The sequence below is a fragment of the Rhinopithecus bieti genome, unplaced genomic scaffold (genome assembly GCF_001698545.2).
Source record: "Rhinopithecus bieti isolate Rb0 unplaced genomic scaffold, ASM169854v2 scaffold_32008, whole genome shotgun sequence".
NCBI lineage: Eukaryota > Metazoa > Chordata > Mammalia > Primates > Cercopithecidae > Rhinopithecus > Rhinopithecus bieti.
The window spans coordinates 1,536,111-1,550,463 of NW_016814433.1; the positions used below are offsets into that span (position 1 = coordinate 1,536,111).

The 14,353-nt window shown below is 48.0% G+C and overlaps 1 protein-coding gene across 5 annotated transcripts in view; it reads left to right on the top strand.

The window, feature by feature from the left end:
- The window catches only part of WSCD1 (WSC domain sialate O sulfotransferase 1), a 58,168-nt gene extending 48,711 nt beyond the window's left edge, over positions 1–9,457 (top strand). For all 5 annotated transcript variants that reach the window (XM_017850716.1, XM_017850717.1, XM_017850718.1 and 2 more), the window contains exons 8-9: positions 2,894–3,094; positions 5,372–9,457. In XM_017850716.1, the coding sequence (XP_017706205.1) occupies positions 2,894–3,094; positions 5,372–5,724 (554 nt within the window). In that variant the 3' untranslated portion in view covers positions 5,725–9,457. The remainder of the gene's footprint in view (positions 1–2,893; positions 3,095–5,371) is intronic.
- Positions 9,458–14,353: the final 4,896 nt, after the last annotated feature.

Below are 14,353 nucleotides of genomic sequence, written 5' to 3' on the forward strand. Positions count from 1 at the left end.
AAAAAAAAAAAAAAAAAAAGGAATTTTTATTTCTAACAAGCTCCCAGGTGATCCTGATGAAGGCAGTTCTAGGACCCCATTTAGAGTGGAACTTCATGAGATCGTGCCTATTCTGGATTCAAAGGGAAAGACTAGCAGCTTGAATATTCTCTCTATAAACATTTCTTGAATTTTCCTTAATTTTTAGAACCCTCAATAATTAGGGGTGAAACTGATTTAATCTGCTCATTCCTTTTTTGAGGCAAGAAATAGTTCATCAAAATGTAATAAAAAATTCCAAAAATCTTTTAAGAGTTTTGATTTATAATCTTTCCCTTGTAGAAATAAGAGAAATTAAGTTAAATGATGGAAGTCTGTGTTTTGTTTAAGGATGAAAAACCTCAGACAAGTCCATTGGCATAAAATTTGGCAAAATCTATTAAAATGTATTTCTCTGTTGTCAAGCATTGCAACATTTTCTCCGGATTTCTTTCCTGCTTGCTTTCTTCCTTTTTTTTTTTTTTTTTTTTTTTAGATAGAGTCTCATTCTTACTCTGTCGCCCAGGATAGAGTGCAGTGGCACGATCTCAACTCACTGCAACCTCCACCTCTCGGGTTCAAGTGGTTCTCCTGTCTCAGCCTCCTGAGTAGCTAGAACTGCAGGCCCCCACCACCGCGCCCAGCTAATTTTTGTATTTTAGTAGAGACGGGGGTTTCACCATGTTGGCCAGGCTAGTCTCAAATTCCTGACCTCAAGTGATCTGCCTCCCTTGCCCTCGTAAAGTGCTGGGATTATAGGTGCGAGCCACCATGCCCGGCCCATTTTCTCTGGATTTCTTAACCAGAGTTTGGTTTAGGAAAGTTGATGTTGTCAGTAACATCCTAGAGAAACAGAAACTTCCTGAGCTTGGCATTGGGTTCTGGAATCACTCATAACCATCTTGGTTCTGAGAAAAAGCTATCGTTGTCCATATAACCCAGCCTCATCGTCCCCGGGAGCCTTGAGTGTTACAGGCGTATTCCGGGTGAGGGAGGAAGTGGTCACATGAGCACATGGCCCCGTCCACTCTGGCTTAGTCCCCTGGGACTCACCCACTGTGCCCAAGCTGCAGTTACCCACCTTGTTCGTCTCCAAGGCCCTTACCTTATTCAAGCAGCTGGCTGTTTTGGTCTACATATGATAAGCGGCCCAATGACTGGTATTGCCAGCTGTAGAGGTTGGGCTGACACTGCCTCAGAAATGCTTTAGAGATACCTCACACACATCTTTGAGCCTTACAGCACCATTAGATGTAGCCAGTGGCCTCAGAGCACTGACAGAGTGATAACACACACACACACACACACACACGCACAATTCACAGAGCATCACCGATGCCGAACCGCCAAATCTATTGTGGTAGGTCGAATGTGGTCTGAGCTGCAAGGCAGAATAGCTGTTGTTGGAAGAGGCCGACGCAGTAGGGAAGGCACCCTGGGTCTCAGGGTTGTTAAAGACTAGATCTCAAGTTTATTCATTCTTTTCATAGCATTTTCCTTTCATAGCATTTTCCAGCTGTTTGACAGAATGAATCAAAGCGAGGCCTTTTGGTGTTTGGCCTATGGCGGAGATGAGTTTGAAGCTTGTTGAGTTTCAATGGGTAAACCCGGACTTCCAGATTCAAAAGAGACTTGCATTTTCCAGGCATCAAAGCATCCCTCAGTGCTCACTGCAGATACAAATGCGTTCCAGCCATTCCTGCAGACGGGCAGGTGGTAGGACTCATTTTGTTTCCAAGAGCCCACGATAAGCACATGAGCACTTATGGAACAGGTCTCAGAGCTGGGTGCGTGGGCTATGTGGGATGTGGCCAGGAGACTAGTTTCAGGAGACCTCTTCCCAGGAAGCCTTCTAGGACATCCCACTATTTGGAACCCCTGCTCTTTGTTTCCATAAGCCCCTATAGCCTGCACTTAGGCTATTTCCTCTACTAGAACATAAGCTTAAAGACAAGGTCTGAGTCTTAATCCTCTGTCCCCAAAATAAAGTCTAACACAGCAAACACACAATAACCTTCATTGATAAATGTGTGACTCTGGATGAATGGGTGGAGTCTGGCCTTCTCTGCCAGTAGTCATTCAGGTTCTGAGTGCCCAGTACTATAGTAAGGGACCAAGGAAAGAGAGGGTCCCAGATAGGCTGATCAATGGGAACAAGTCTCCATTCATAGAAACTGGGCCCTGGGTCCTCAGGGCCAGGCTTAAGCACTGTGGATGAGGCTTTGACCAGACCTGCTCTGGGGCAAGGCTGGGCCCTGTCATAGGACCACAGCATCAGGTCAGAGGGTGGATCTACACCTGCTCACAGCCATTGAACCTGTAAGTCAGGATCCTGCCCTGACTGTGGGGAGGTGAGAGGAAGCTGGGAGCCTCACAGGGGCACACAGTGGCATGTGGAGAGAGCCCTGGTGCTGTTTTCATGGTGCTGTGTGATCTTGGGCAAGTCCTCTGCTCACTCTGCGCCTCAGTCTGTTCATTCAGCTATGTTTGCAGCTATGGTTAAATCAAAGGTTGTTTGTGATGCTTGCGTAAAATTATCTCTATGAAGATGCCCAAAATATATGCGTGCATCTGCAATGACAGGTCCTCTGCCCCCTGACTCCTGGAGGTCTTCAGGGGATACCTCATCTCATTTCTGTTGCAGATGCCATCTTTCCCCACTGTTAGACAACTCCTGTTGTCACTTCCCCTTGGAAAGGGTCACTCCTGTGGAAGCTGTTCCTGTCACCATCCATAGGTCCTCTCATTGCCCTCTGTGCCTTCCACGGGGCCTCTCTTATGCCCCGATGCTGGCTTTCCCCAACCTGTCTGCTGCTGTGGTAGGGGGCCCCATGGGCACCATCCTCCACAGAGACCCTCTCATTTTTCCCTGCAGGGTTCAAGGGCGAAAAGGACCACTGGCGGAGCCGACGCACCATCTGTGTCAAAACCCATGAGAGTGGCAGGAGGGAGATTGAGATGTTTGATTCAGCCATCCTGCTGATCCGGAACCCATACAGGTCCCTGGTGGCGGAATTCAACAGGAAATGTGCCGGGCACCTGGGGTATGCAGCTGACCGCAACTGGAAGAGCAAAGGTAATCAGGGACCTTGTGGTGGGGGTGGGAGGTTTGTCAGTACAGGCAGGATGCCCATCAGGATGCAGGATCAGTATACACAGGTAGGCATTGCAGGATGCAGGATCAGTATACACAGGTAGGCACTGCAGGATGCAGGATCAGTATACACAGGTAGGCACTCAAACCCCATCCTGCTAGGGACTTAGTGCTGCTCTGCCTGGGCTTGAGCTCACCTCCTCCCCTTGCCCCCCATGCCTGCTGAGGTCCATATGTCGAGGCATTTTACTTAGATGCCAGCTTGATTACCAAGAATCTTCTCTGTCTCCATGAGTGCATAGTAGGGTGATATGCACCCCTTTGCATCTCTGCTTCTGCTCAGGAGCTCATGCAGGGCTGCGAGAAGAGCACGTGGGCTGCACATGGACCTGCTTTGCACCCTTGTCTGTCTTTGGCACCAGGTTTCTCCTTTATAAAGACCTGTGCCTCGTGGGGCATTCAAGGAGCAGTGGAGTTCAGGCAGGGCTGGGAGAAGAGCACATGGGCTGCACATGGCCCTGCTTTGCACCTTCCTCTGTGTTCAGCACCAGGTTCCTCCTTTATAGAATGAGACCTGCACCTCGTGGGGCATTCAGGGAGCAGTGAGATGATGTGCCTGCCTGGTCTCTGGTCAGAGCTCAGCATGTTAATTCCCTCCTAAGCTGTCTCTCACTGACTCTTCATAGTGTCTGGTTGGGGAATCACATCAGCTCTACATTCCAGATGAGTCCAGAGAACATGGCTGTGGGACTTGGTCTTGGCGGTGGGCAGCAGAGCTAGGACTCACACCCAATGTCTTAGCTCTGGCTGCCATAACAAAACACCACAAAACTGGGGGATGGGGTAAGGGGGTGGTGCTTAAGCAACAGACATTTATTTCTCATAGTCTTAGAGGCTGGGAAGTCCAAGATCCAAGTGCTGGCTAATTCCATTCCCAGGAAAGGCCTGTTTCCAGGCTTGGAGATGGCTGCTCACTGTGTCCTCACATGTCCCCAAAAGCTCTCTGGTGTCTCTTCTGATAAAGGCACTAATTCCATCACAAGGGCCCCACCCTCATGACTACATCTGACTCTAATCGCCTCCCAAAGCCCCCATCCCTAATACCATGATATGGTGAGTTAGGACTCCATGAATTTGGGGGGCATACAAGCCTTTTGTGCCTCAACATCCAGAGTGTCTGATTCTGGGTCAGATTGGCCTGTTCCCCACTGCAGCTTTATTCATGGAATCAGTCCTCTGACTCACACTTGCTGAAGTCCTCCTGGGTGCCAGGCATGGGGCAGGGTACCAGGAGCCCTGGCTAATGGGGTCAGGGTCTCTGCCCTCAAGACACGCACAGCTGAGCCTTTGGGTGGTGACGAATAGAGTCTGGGTGGTAAGTGATGAGAAATGAAGTCGTTCAGAAACAAAGCAGTCTCCAGGCAGGGTGGGATGAGAGGGGTAGTCACAGGGGCCCGTGGCCAGGCAGGCTTGCACTCCTTTCTGCTTGTTACTGGATCAACCAGTGGGTGGCCTCTGCTGGCCTCTAGTCTTCCCCTTCCCCCATCATCCTCTACCTAGACAGCCCCTGACAGTCTGGCAGGCTGATCTCTGATGCCTCCTCTGCCTCTTATGAGCTGTATAGCTCTGGGAAAGCTGCTTACCTTGTCTTCTGAGCCTGTTTTCTCATCTTAAAATAAGGATAGGCCCTGTCTCCTAGGGTCACTGTGAAGATTAGAGAAAGCAAATGCTTCACACAGCATTTGAGGTATGTTAATAGCCCAATTATGGAAACTTTTTATTGAGATTATTTCTGATATTTGGACCCTGCACAGCCCTCCCCAAAAATTAATTTCTTAATTTTCTGGAAAAGAAAGCTCATAAAGTAGATTACCTGCAAAAGTCCAAGGCCACCCCTGCCTGTGGCTTCACTGTATGTCCTACTGCCTGGCAGTTTCACAGGTTCAAACTGGCAATCAAACCACAAGACATACGTGCCCATCAGGCACCACGCTGACTTAGCTTTCAGGAGGACCTAGGATGGGAAATGGAGCCTGCACAGTGTCCTCATCCCACCAGGATGCCCAGAGCTGCCCCCGCCCACCACAGACACACTGCTCGGCCACCAAAGGGTCCCCCTCCATGGGGAATGCCAGGTTGACTCTAGGCAGCGGACAGTGGAAAACCCTGCCCAGTTCCCTCTCCCGAGCAGCCTCCGCGGGACTGGCAGCCCTGGCAGGGCCAGCCCCTGACTCTGCGTCTCTCCTGTCCTCACTCTAGAGTGGCCGGACTTCGTCAACAGCTATGCCTCATGGTGGTCCTCGCACGTCCTGGACTGGCTCAAGTACGGGAAGCGGCTGCTGGTGGTACACTACGAGGAGCTGCGGCGCAGCCTGGTGCCCACGCTGCGGGAGATGGTGGCCTTCCTCAACGTGTCTGTGAGCGAGGAGCGGCTGCTCTGCGTGGAGAACAACAAGGAGGGCAGCTTCCGGCGGCGTGGCCGGCGCTCCCACGACCCTGAGCCCTTCACCCCGGAAATGAAAGACTTGATCAATGGCTACATCCGGACGGTGGACAAGGCTTTGCGTGACCACAACTGGACCGGGCTTCCCAGGGAGTATGTGCCCAGATGATAGGCCCGGCCCACGCCGCCGCCCCCGCTGAGTGACGCAATCTCACCACGGGGCTGCGCACCCCACTCTGATGCTCAGGCCTGTGGCCTCACTGGGACGAACCGTGGGTGAGGTGGACGAACCAGGCCCACCCTGGTGCTGCCTCCCGCACAAGGAGACCTGGACACAACAGACACACATCACAAGGCAAACACAAAAGGACACATACCTGGCCACCCACCCACACCTCCTCAGACACACTCAGACACCACTCCAGGCTCACAGCCCCATCTTAGCGAAGCCACCCACGCGGGGTGTGCCAGGCGCCCTCAGATACAAACGCAGCCACGCACAGATGTCACACACAGGTGCCAGGCCATGTGCTCCTGGAGGCTGGCTGGCTGTCTCCCTCACACAGATACACATGCACTCCCTGGGATCTAGGAGGTCCTGGGCTTCCTGTGTCTAGCCCCGGCGTAGACTTCCTCGTCAGGGTGTTTGACTCTGGGATGCTGGGCCGGGCGGGCATTTACGCTCTGAGCCACGAGGACCCCTGGGATGGAGGTGGGCGCAAAGACTGCTGCTGCTGGGCTGTGCGGCCCTGGCCATGTGCCTGACATCCCATAAATGTATGTGTGGTGTGACTACAGGCACCACAAACTCTGCAGCCTTGCCTCTGTTTTCTCTGTGGCTGGGCTGGCCGCACCATGGGCAGAGTTGAGGACCGCCCAACACCCCGCCCAAGCCAATCCAGACACTGACCTCAAGACCAGCCACATTAAGTCTGTGCCCTGCCCTCCACCCCCTTCAACCCTCGCTACCCCATGCTCCAGGGCGTGGGGCCTCCTTGCCTGGCTTCTTCCTCCAACTATCCCCAGGGAAGCTGGAGATTCAAGTCATGCCCCAGAAGCAAGGTGTAAGCGTAGGGGCATGGGGAAGAGGGCAGGAGCTGAAGTTCCAGGGGAGCCCAGGACCCCTGGGGACCTGTACACCAGCAGATGGGTCTTGGGAGTTGGCACGGGGGAGATTGTAAGGGCTGTGTCTCGGAGATCACTGGGACTGGTGCCCCAGCCATAGGGGCCCTGTTTTCTCTGGGGACCCACACTGGGGTCATGAGAACCAGTTAGTACTCAGTCTGACCCCTAGGTCAGGCCCTGCTAGCCTGGGATGGGGGTCAACGTATGCTACACATCTTGGGCTCACAAGTGAGGCTGTGGAGGCCAGGAGGTTCAAGTGTGGAGGGTAGGGGTGCAACCCGGGAGCAACGCTCAAGGTGGCTGAGATGCAGGGAGGATTGTGGCAATCTGGCTGCACACTGGCCCCTGTGAAGATGGGGAAGGTGGGTGGGCCTGAACTCAGGAAGCCCCTCAGTGGCTTCTCTAGGCCTAGGATAACCCTGGCTGGGCCCCATGGTCCTGCTCTGGGTCAGCTGTCAGGGAGACCTCCCCTCAGCCTGAGCGAAGCTGCATTGGGAGGAGAAGGCAGGGTGAGGGATTTGGGAGAGCTGGACATTGAGATGTCCTGACCTTCTGCTCCCTAGCCTGATGATGGGGAACCTAGAGCCACCCGCCATGAGCACAGGTAGGGGGTGGAGGGCCCAGGAGAGATGCCCTTCCCCACATGGAAGCTTCCTCCAACCTTCCGTTTGGCCGGTGGGTGGGTTTGGGCATCTGTGCCCCTGGTGGCCTCTAAATCCTTCCTGGGATTCCCCCAAACCCACACTGATGCGAAGCTGTTCTTGACCCTCCCATACCATCAACTCAGTTCAGTTCAAAGCTAGAAACACCAAGGTCTTTGAAAATGTTCATTGGCTCAGGATCTAATCCGCGAAGGCCCCTGATGGGGCAATTGAGACCCCTTGGGAGTTTCCACACTGCCTTGGGAGGGGTAGCCAGGGCAGACCTGCATCCCAGAGCAAACCTAGATCCTCAAAAGCGATGGCAGGCATGGCAGCGGGGAAGCCATGGAGGCTGGGAAGGGTAAAGTGTGGAGAGAGGAGTGACTGGGACTGGAGCCGGGGTCTGGGGACAGCAGCAGCACCAGGCTTTTCCTGGTATTTGGATTGGTACATTGACTGCTGCCAGGTGCCCAGAGATGTCATCTCCCTCCAGGTAGAGTGTCACCTGCTCCTGTGGCCTTGTAGACGACTGTGTACCTTAGTGAAGAGTGCAGGCAAGTAGAATGATAGGGTCAGGGTTCATCCAGTTTACGTTGAGTCACTCCATATGGCAAGGCACCTGGCCCTTGGCAGGTGCTCCCAGATGTTGGATGAGCAAAGGAGAGCAGAGGCCCCATCAGCTGGCAGTGGTCCTCACAGCCTTCATCCCAGGTCTGCCTACGTAGGAGATCTCATCAGAAACAGCAACAGGGATCTATCTGTCTGTGCTTGCGGGAAAGTCCATTTGTTTCTGTCCAAGTTAGGTCTCATCTACAGCTCTTAGCTTCTCAGTAAAGAGGACACTCTCCCAACCAGCCAAGGAATAAAAGCTGATTTGTATGTAGGGCAGAAGTGTGGCAAATGCATCAGGAACCAGTTAGAATACAACAGAGAAACCCTGACCGTTTACAGATGCCACCTTTAATAGCAAGGCTGCAGAGTTACACAAACCTGTGTTAAAACATGTAATTTTTATGGATTTCATCTCCTGTTGTGGATCAATTTGGAAAAACAAAATATATAATTTAAAAAACTAAAACACATTCTGGTAATCCCAATGATGTGTAAATGAGAGAGAAGAATAGACAGGCTTCCAAACCCTGGGAAGAAAGCTGCTTAATTATGTGAACATCTTATAATGAGGTCTCTTGCAGCTAAAATTAGATTTTGAGTGCATGAATATGTGATAATGTTTGCATATCAGAATGCATTTTCCCCTTAAAAGTAGCAATAGCCACTTGGCTCTTAGGGGTCCCCAAGAGGAGAGGAGAAGAGCCGAGGCTGATCTTATCACTGCAAGAATTCTTGGGACACAGGTTTGTTTTCTGCTGACTTGTTTGGAAACCCACTGGAGGTATCTGAAATGTGATGACTCTAAAGGGGTTCATTTCACTATAGGGAGAAATTGATTCATCTGACCTCCTATTTATCACCACTCAATATTGAGTGAGTTGGTCTGAACAAGGTGGGGGTAAAGTGGAGTGGAAATAATGTAGAGTCGTCAGACTGAACGGCCAGGTTGTCGTCCCAGCTCTTGTCTGCCATCTTGGACAAGACTTTTCCCATCTCCAGTCTCAATTTCCCATTCATAAAATGGGGGAAGTGGTAGGTCTTGCTGGTTGCATCCACATTTGTTCCCCCATTTCCTTTCCCAGCAACCCCCCATTTCTGTTTGGGGATTCCTATGATCTGCCAGAGCCTCTCCAGGGGTGGAATACATGTCCTGGACTAAGCCAATGACACCTTCCATCTTTCCAGCTGTGGTGACTGGGTTAGGTATGATCTTGTGAGTTAAGGCAATGAAGCCAGAGGGAATTTCAAGACTTTTGGGAATGCTGGGTAGAAGCTGTTTTAATTCCCCTGTTGAATGTGAAAAAGGTAGCAGTATTCCTGGGTCTTTATGATGACCACCTTGGGCCTTGGGATCATGACCATGAGCCACATGAAGCTGACACCACAGAAGGGAGAGTCAAGAGGCAGAAAGAAATCAAGTCCTTGGTGAAATTGTTTAAGTACAGGATCAAGCCTTGCTTGAGGTTGGCCTTACCTCTGGACTTTTTTTGTTATATGAGCTAATAAATTCTGTTTATTGTTTAAGTTGTATTGAGTTTAATTTCTGTTACTTATAACTCAGAATGTGGTGCAAATGAGTTGGATTGAAAAGCCCTGGGACTCTGACATTCTCTATCTCTGTGGCTGATGTAGATAAAGCCTGAAACTCAGTCCACCCTGAGCTTGTAGGATTGGGAGGTTGCTTTTCACAGGAATTGAGCTGAGTGCAAAATTCTCAATAGAAAGCTGTGTTTAGCCAATACAAGTAGCATTTTTAAGTTGGTACATGGTGAGGTTACCCATATAGCCATAGGCAATAATTTCTGAGGTGCCCAGTCCAGACCGTCAGTTGTCTCATTTAATGCTTAACCCTTTGGTGTGATTATTACTTATTATCTCTGCTTGAAAAATGAGAGGATTGGGATTCCAATTTGTAATGATTGTCAGTGTATGGCCCTTTTGTAGTTATTGTAACTTCTTGGAAGTTACAGTATGGAGTATATGATGTGGTATTGGAAGGAATTATTTGATAAACTACTTGGATTGGGGATTAGACCCCTTTAGCCCCTTCAGGGGACATGCTTGAGTAACAGCTTATAGACAGTAAACTCCCTTCTAGGGAGGGTAGGTGTAGTTAACCATATAGCTTTGATTTTGCAAAGTGGGACATGCAAGCTTGGGGCAGAGCTGAATTGCTGCTGTTGGAGGAGAAGTAAATGATGCCACTACGAGATCCCCCCTCTGTCTTTCCCTCTTTAGCCCTCTGTATGCCAGAAATCGGAGGAAGAGAGGGAGTTATATGTGACTTCATACTCTCTTTGGAATGTCTATTATACAGTATGCCAGGATGAAAATCTATACAATATGTAGAAAAAGGCCAGGATCCCAGGAAACTTATGTGAGTATATTTGTCCACAGTGCTCCCTTTTGTGACTGAAGATAGATTTTGAACTTCTGGAAGTTCTCAGGAGGGGCCCAAATGTGCAGACATATTGCAGACATCCAGGCCCCTGCCCTGGGAAATATGAACAGATCCAGCTTAAATGACAGGCAATATAAAATGAGGAATCTTGTTGTCAAAAATAAAAAGAATCCCAGTTGATGTTATAAGGATAACCATGAGCTGAATGCATTAACTTTCCAAGGTGTCTTTAGTACTTAAGAATTTTTTTTTCAGGTCCAGGCATCAGCAGTGACAGATCCATGGTTTGAAGGTGTGAATAATGATGATCAATAACAGTGAACAAAATGCTTTTGGGTCACTAAGTTCCACAAACATCATCCCACATGTGCCTCAGTGAGGCAAACATTATTATTTCCATGTGGAGGGAAGAGAAAATGTGGTGTCTGAGACTGAGTTAGCCAAAATTTAACTACTTTAGTTTATAGAAGAGTAAAATGAGATTTGGAATGGGAAAGGGTCTCATACGAGGTCATGCTGCAGGAGTGAGTGGTGGAGTTGGGACCAGAAGGTGGATTCTTTCCACTAAACCACCTGATTGGCCCCACACTGCATACCTATAATTCTTCAAGAAGTTGCTGGAAATGAGACAAGTGTGCACAGACAGCTCATTTGGAAGCAAGTCCATTAATTTCACTGCTCATTCTTTGCCAGAATACATTGTGGTGGGCAACTGAGTTCACTTTTAAGAGCCATTTATCAAGCATCCCCACTACTTGACAACCTGCTCAGAAGAAAAATCCCTTTCCAAATAAGGGAACTCAGTGAGATGGACCATAATGCCATAAGATAGGAGCCCAGAGTTTTCACCCCAAGTCACCAAATCCCAGACAAAGAAAGGTCCTGTTATTCCAAGACATTAATTAATAGGCAAGCATCTTTGGTGGGTCTGAGCTCAGCAGTATGTGTGTATTTGTAAGAGCTCCAGTTGCAGACAGCTGCCCCTCTAAATCCAACACCAACCATCCTGAGCATTATAAGTGACAAGAGCCTGGTCACTTGGGCCTTGGCATCAACTCACTTAGATAATTCTTCCTCCCACAGTCAGATCTGTGGTATCCAGATGACAGAGTAATCTACCCTCACTTTGGAAGGCAGGGTACACATTTAGTATGTGTCTAGGAGGAAGCCCAGGGAAGCAGAATAGTGATGCTAATACACATACTTTCTAAGCCTTCAACCATCCAGTTGTACCATGGGACTTGCCAAAGGTTGAAGTCATCCCTCACCAGAATCACCTGTATTTGTTTTCTATTGCTGAGCAACAAATGACCACAAGCGGAACAACACGCATTTATCATTCCACAGTTTCCGTGGGTCCGGAGGCTGTGAATGGCTTAACTGAGTTCTTTGCTTCAGGATCTCATCAGGCTGCAATCAAGATGTCAGCCAGACTGCGTTTTCATCTGGAGATTTGACCAGGAAGAATCCAAACTCACTTAGATCGTTGACAGAATTAAGTCGCATGTGGTTGTAGGACAGAGGTCCTCAGCTCCTAGAGGCCATCCACCATTCCTAGACATGTGGAGGTCTCCATAGGCAGTTCGCCACATGGCTGTTTGCTTCTTCAAGGCCAGTCAGAGAGTGAGACAGTCTAACATTCATAATGTAACCACAGGAGTGACATCCCTTCATTTTTGCCGCGTTCTACTGGTTAGAAGCGAGTCACAGGCCCTGGTCACATCCAAGGGAAGGGGATTGCACAAAGGCATGAACACCAGGAGGTGGGGATCATTTGTACAACACAACACAAATAAGGAAAAAGTCCAGCAATCAGAGCATGCTTTATGGTCCATAGGGAAGAACTGGCCATTGGATCGTATTGCACAGAGTGGATATTTTGAAGCATCATCCAAGAGGATCGGTGATATCCAAGTCATAATAATGAATTCAGAGCTAATGTCCTCAACCCACTGCCTTGACGTTAGTAGAATCATCTACTTGTGAAGGTAAAGGAACATTCCCAATTTATATTGGCCAGATCTGTATTATTTTTAAAAATTTATTCTGCTCGGCACATAGTGCATCTTTCAATTTCTTTCTTTCTTTTGTTCGTTGTTTCCTTCTCTCTCTCTCTCCTTCCTTCCTTCCCTCTTTTTTTTTTTTTTGTTTTTTTCTTTCTTCTCTTACCCTCCCTTTCCTCCCCTTTTTTTTTTTTTTTTTTTTTTTTTTTTTTTTTTTTTTTTTTTTTTTTTTTTGGAGTTTCTCTCTGTTGCCAAGCTGGAGTGCAGTGGAGTGATCTCAGCTCACTGCAACTTCCACCCCCCAGGTTCAAGCGATTCTCCTGCCTCAGCCTCGTAGCTGGGACTACAGGCACCCGCCACCATGCCCAGCTAATTTTTGTATGTTTAGTAGAGATGGGGTTTTCACCATGTTGGCCAGGATGGTCTTGATCTCTTGACCTTGTGATCCACACACCTCAGCCTCCCAAAGTGCTGGGATTATGCTGGATTTCTTTCTTTAATTTTAGTACATATTAGCTACTATCTCTTTGAATATTGCCGTCTCTTTTCTTTAATCTCTCATTCTGGCACTGGTGTTGGAACTCAAAAATCTAGTTTTCATACCCAGCTCTTTTTCCATACTTTTTATCTCTCAATCCCATTGTACTGGGTCCTGGGAGAATTCTTTACTTAATAGTCAAAATTTATAATTTGCACGTCACTGTGCACATTCTGCTCTTCAACACATCTATGGATTTCTATATTTATGTTTTTTATTCATGAGACTTCTAGTTGATTTGTATAACAATCTGGACGTGCTTCATGGCGATGGTACTCTTTCGCCTCTCTCTGAAGATATTAAATATATTTATGTAAATGTTCTGTCCTGTTTGCTCTATCAACTCTATTTTCTTGGGTGTTAAGTTTTTTTCAGTTGTTGATTTTGCTATATTTTTCATGGTTTGGATTTTTATCAAAATGTTAGTGATTGTGTGTTCATGAAAATAGAGGAGAATTGTGGAGGTGTCAACCATCCTGCCTGCTGTCTTAGGCTGTGACACCTTAATAATGACCCTGTTAATCACCACTAGGCCACTTCCTGCTCCCCAAATTCCACCCACTCTCAGTAGGAAGCACCAGTATTCTGAGGCAGAATTCCCAGCTACGTCCTGGGCTGTGGGTTCCTTCTAAGCGTCCCATCTACTTCCTGTCTTTCAGCTCAGTTTCGGGTTCAGTCTAGTGCCTCTTGTCATTTTCGAGCGTGGCTGTTATTGTATAGCTGGATTCAGGGAACAAAGGAAGTGCTTGCTGAACCTACCATCATGTCAACAAGGTCCTTGATGCTTAATCCATCACCAGGAAAACCAGGTTGTTGGTCATGAACACCATATCTTTGATGCTCTCTTGTGACCTAAGAATCATCATAAAAATGCTGGCTGGGAGGGAGAAGGCCAAGGTTCTCATCGAGAAGGACAATTTATGTGCTGTGTGATCTTGGGCAAGTGTCTTCCCCTCTCTGAATCTTTTAAAAATTAGAAGTTTGAAATAAGAATTGGCGCAATCCTCATCTAGCTTGGGCTTTCTAAAGTTCTGCTTGTCACATCCACACCGTCATCTCATGGAATGATTTTTGTACCAGCTCAAAGCGCAGACTTCGACAAATGATATTATGACAGACTTTCACTTCACAAGAATTGGCTTCTCAATCTTTGTCGGGTCTCCTCTGCAAAATGGATAGTACCCTGGGAAAATAAAATACCCTAAAATAATTTATATTTATTCCTTCCATTCTTTGTTTTCTGTGTTTGATTCCATAAAGAATTATCCAACATTTTTTACTCACTTGAAAAACTATATATATATATATACACACACACACACATGCACATATATACACACACACATATATACACACACACATATATGTATATGTGTATTTGTCTATACATATATATGTGTGTATACATGTGTATATATCCATAATCTCATGAAATGATTTTTGTACCAGCTCAAAACGCATATATGTATATGTATACA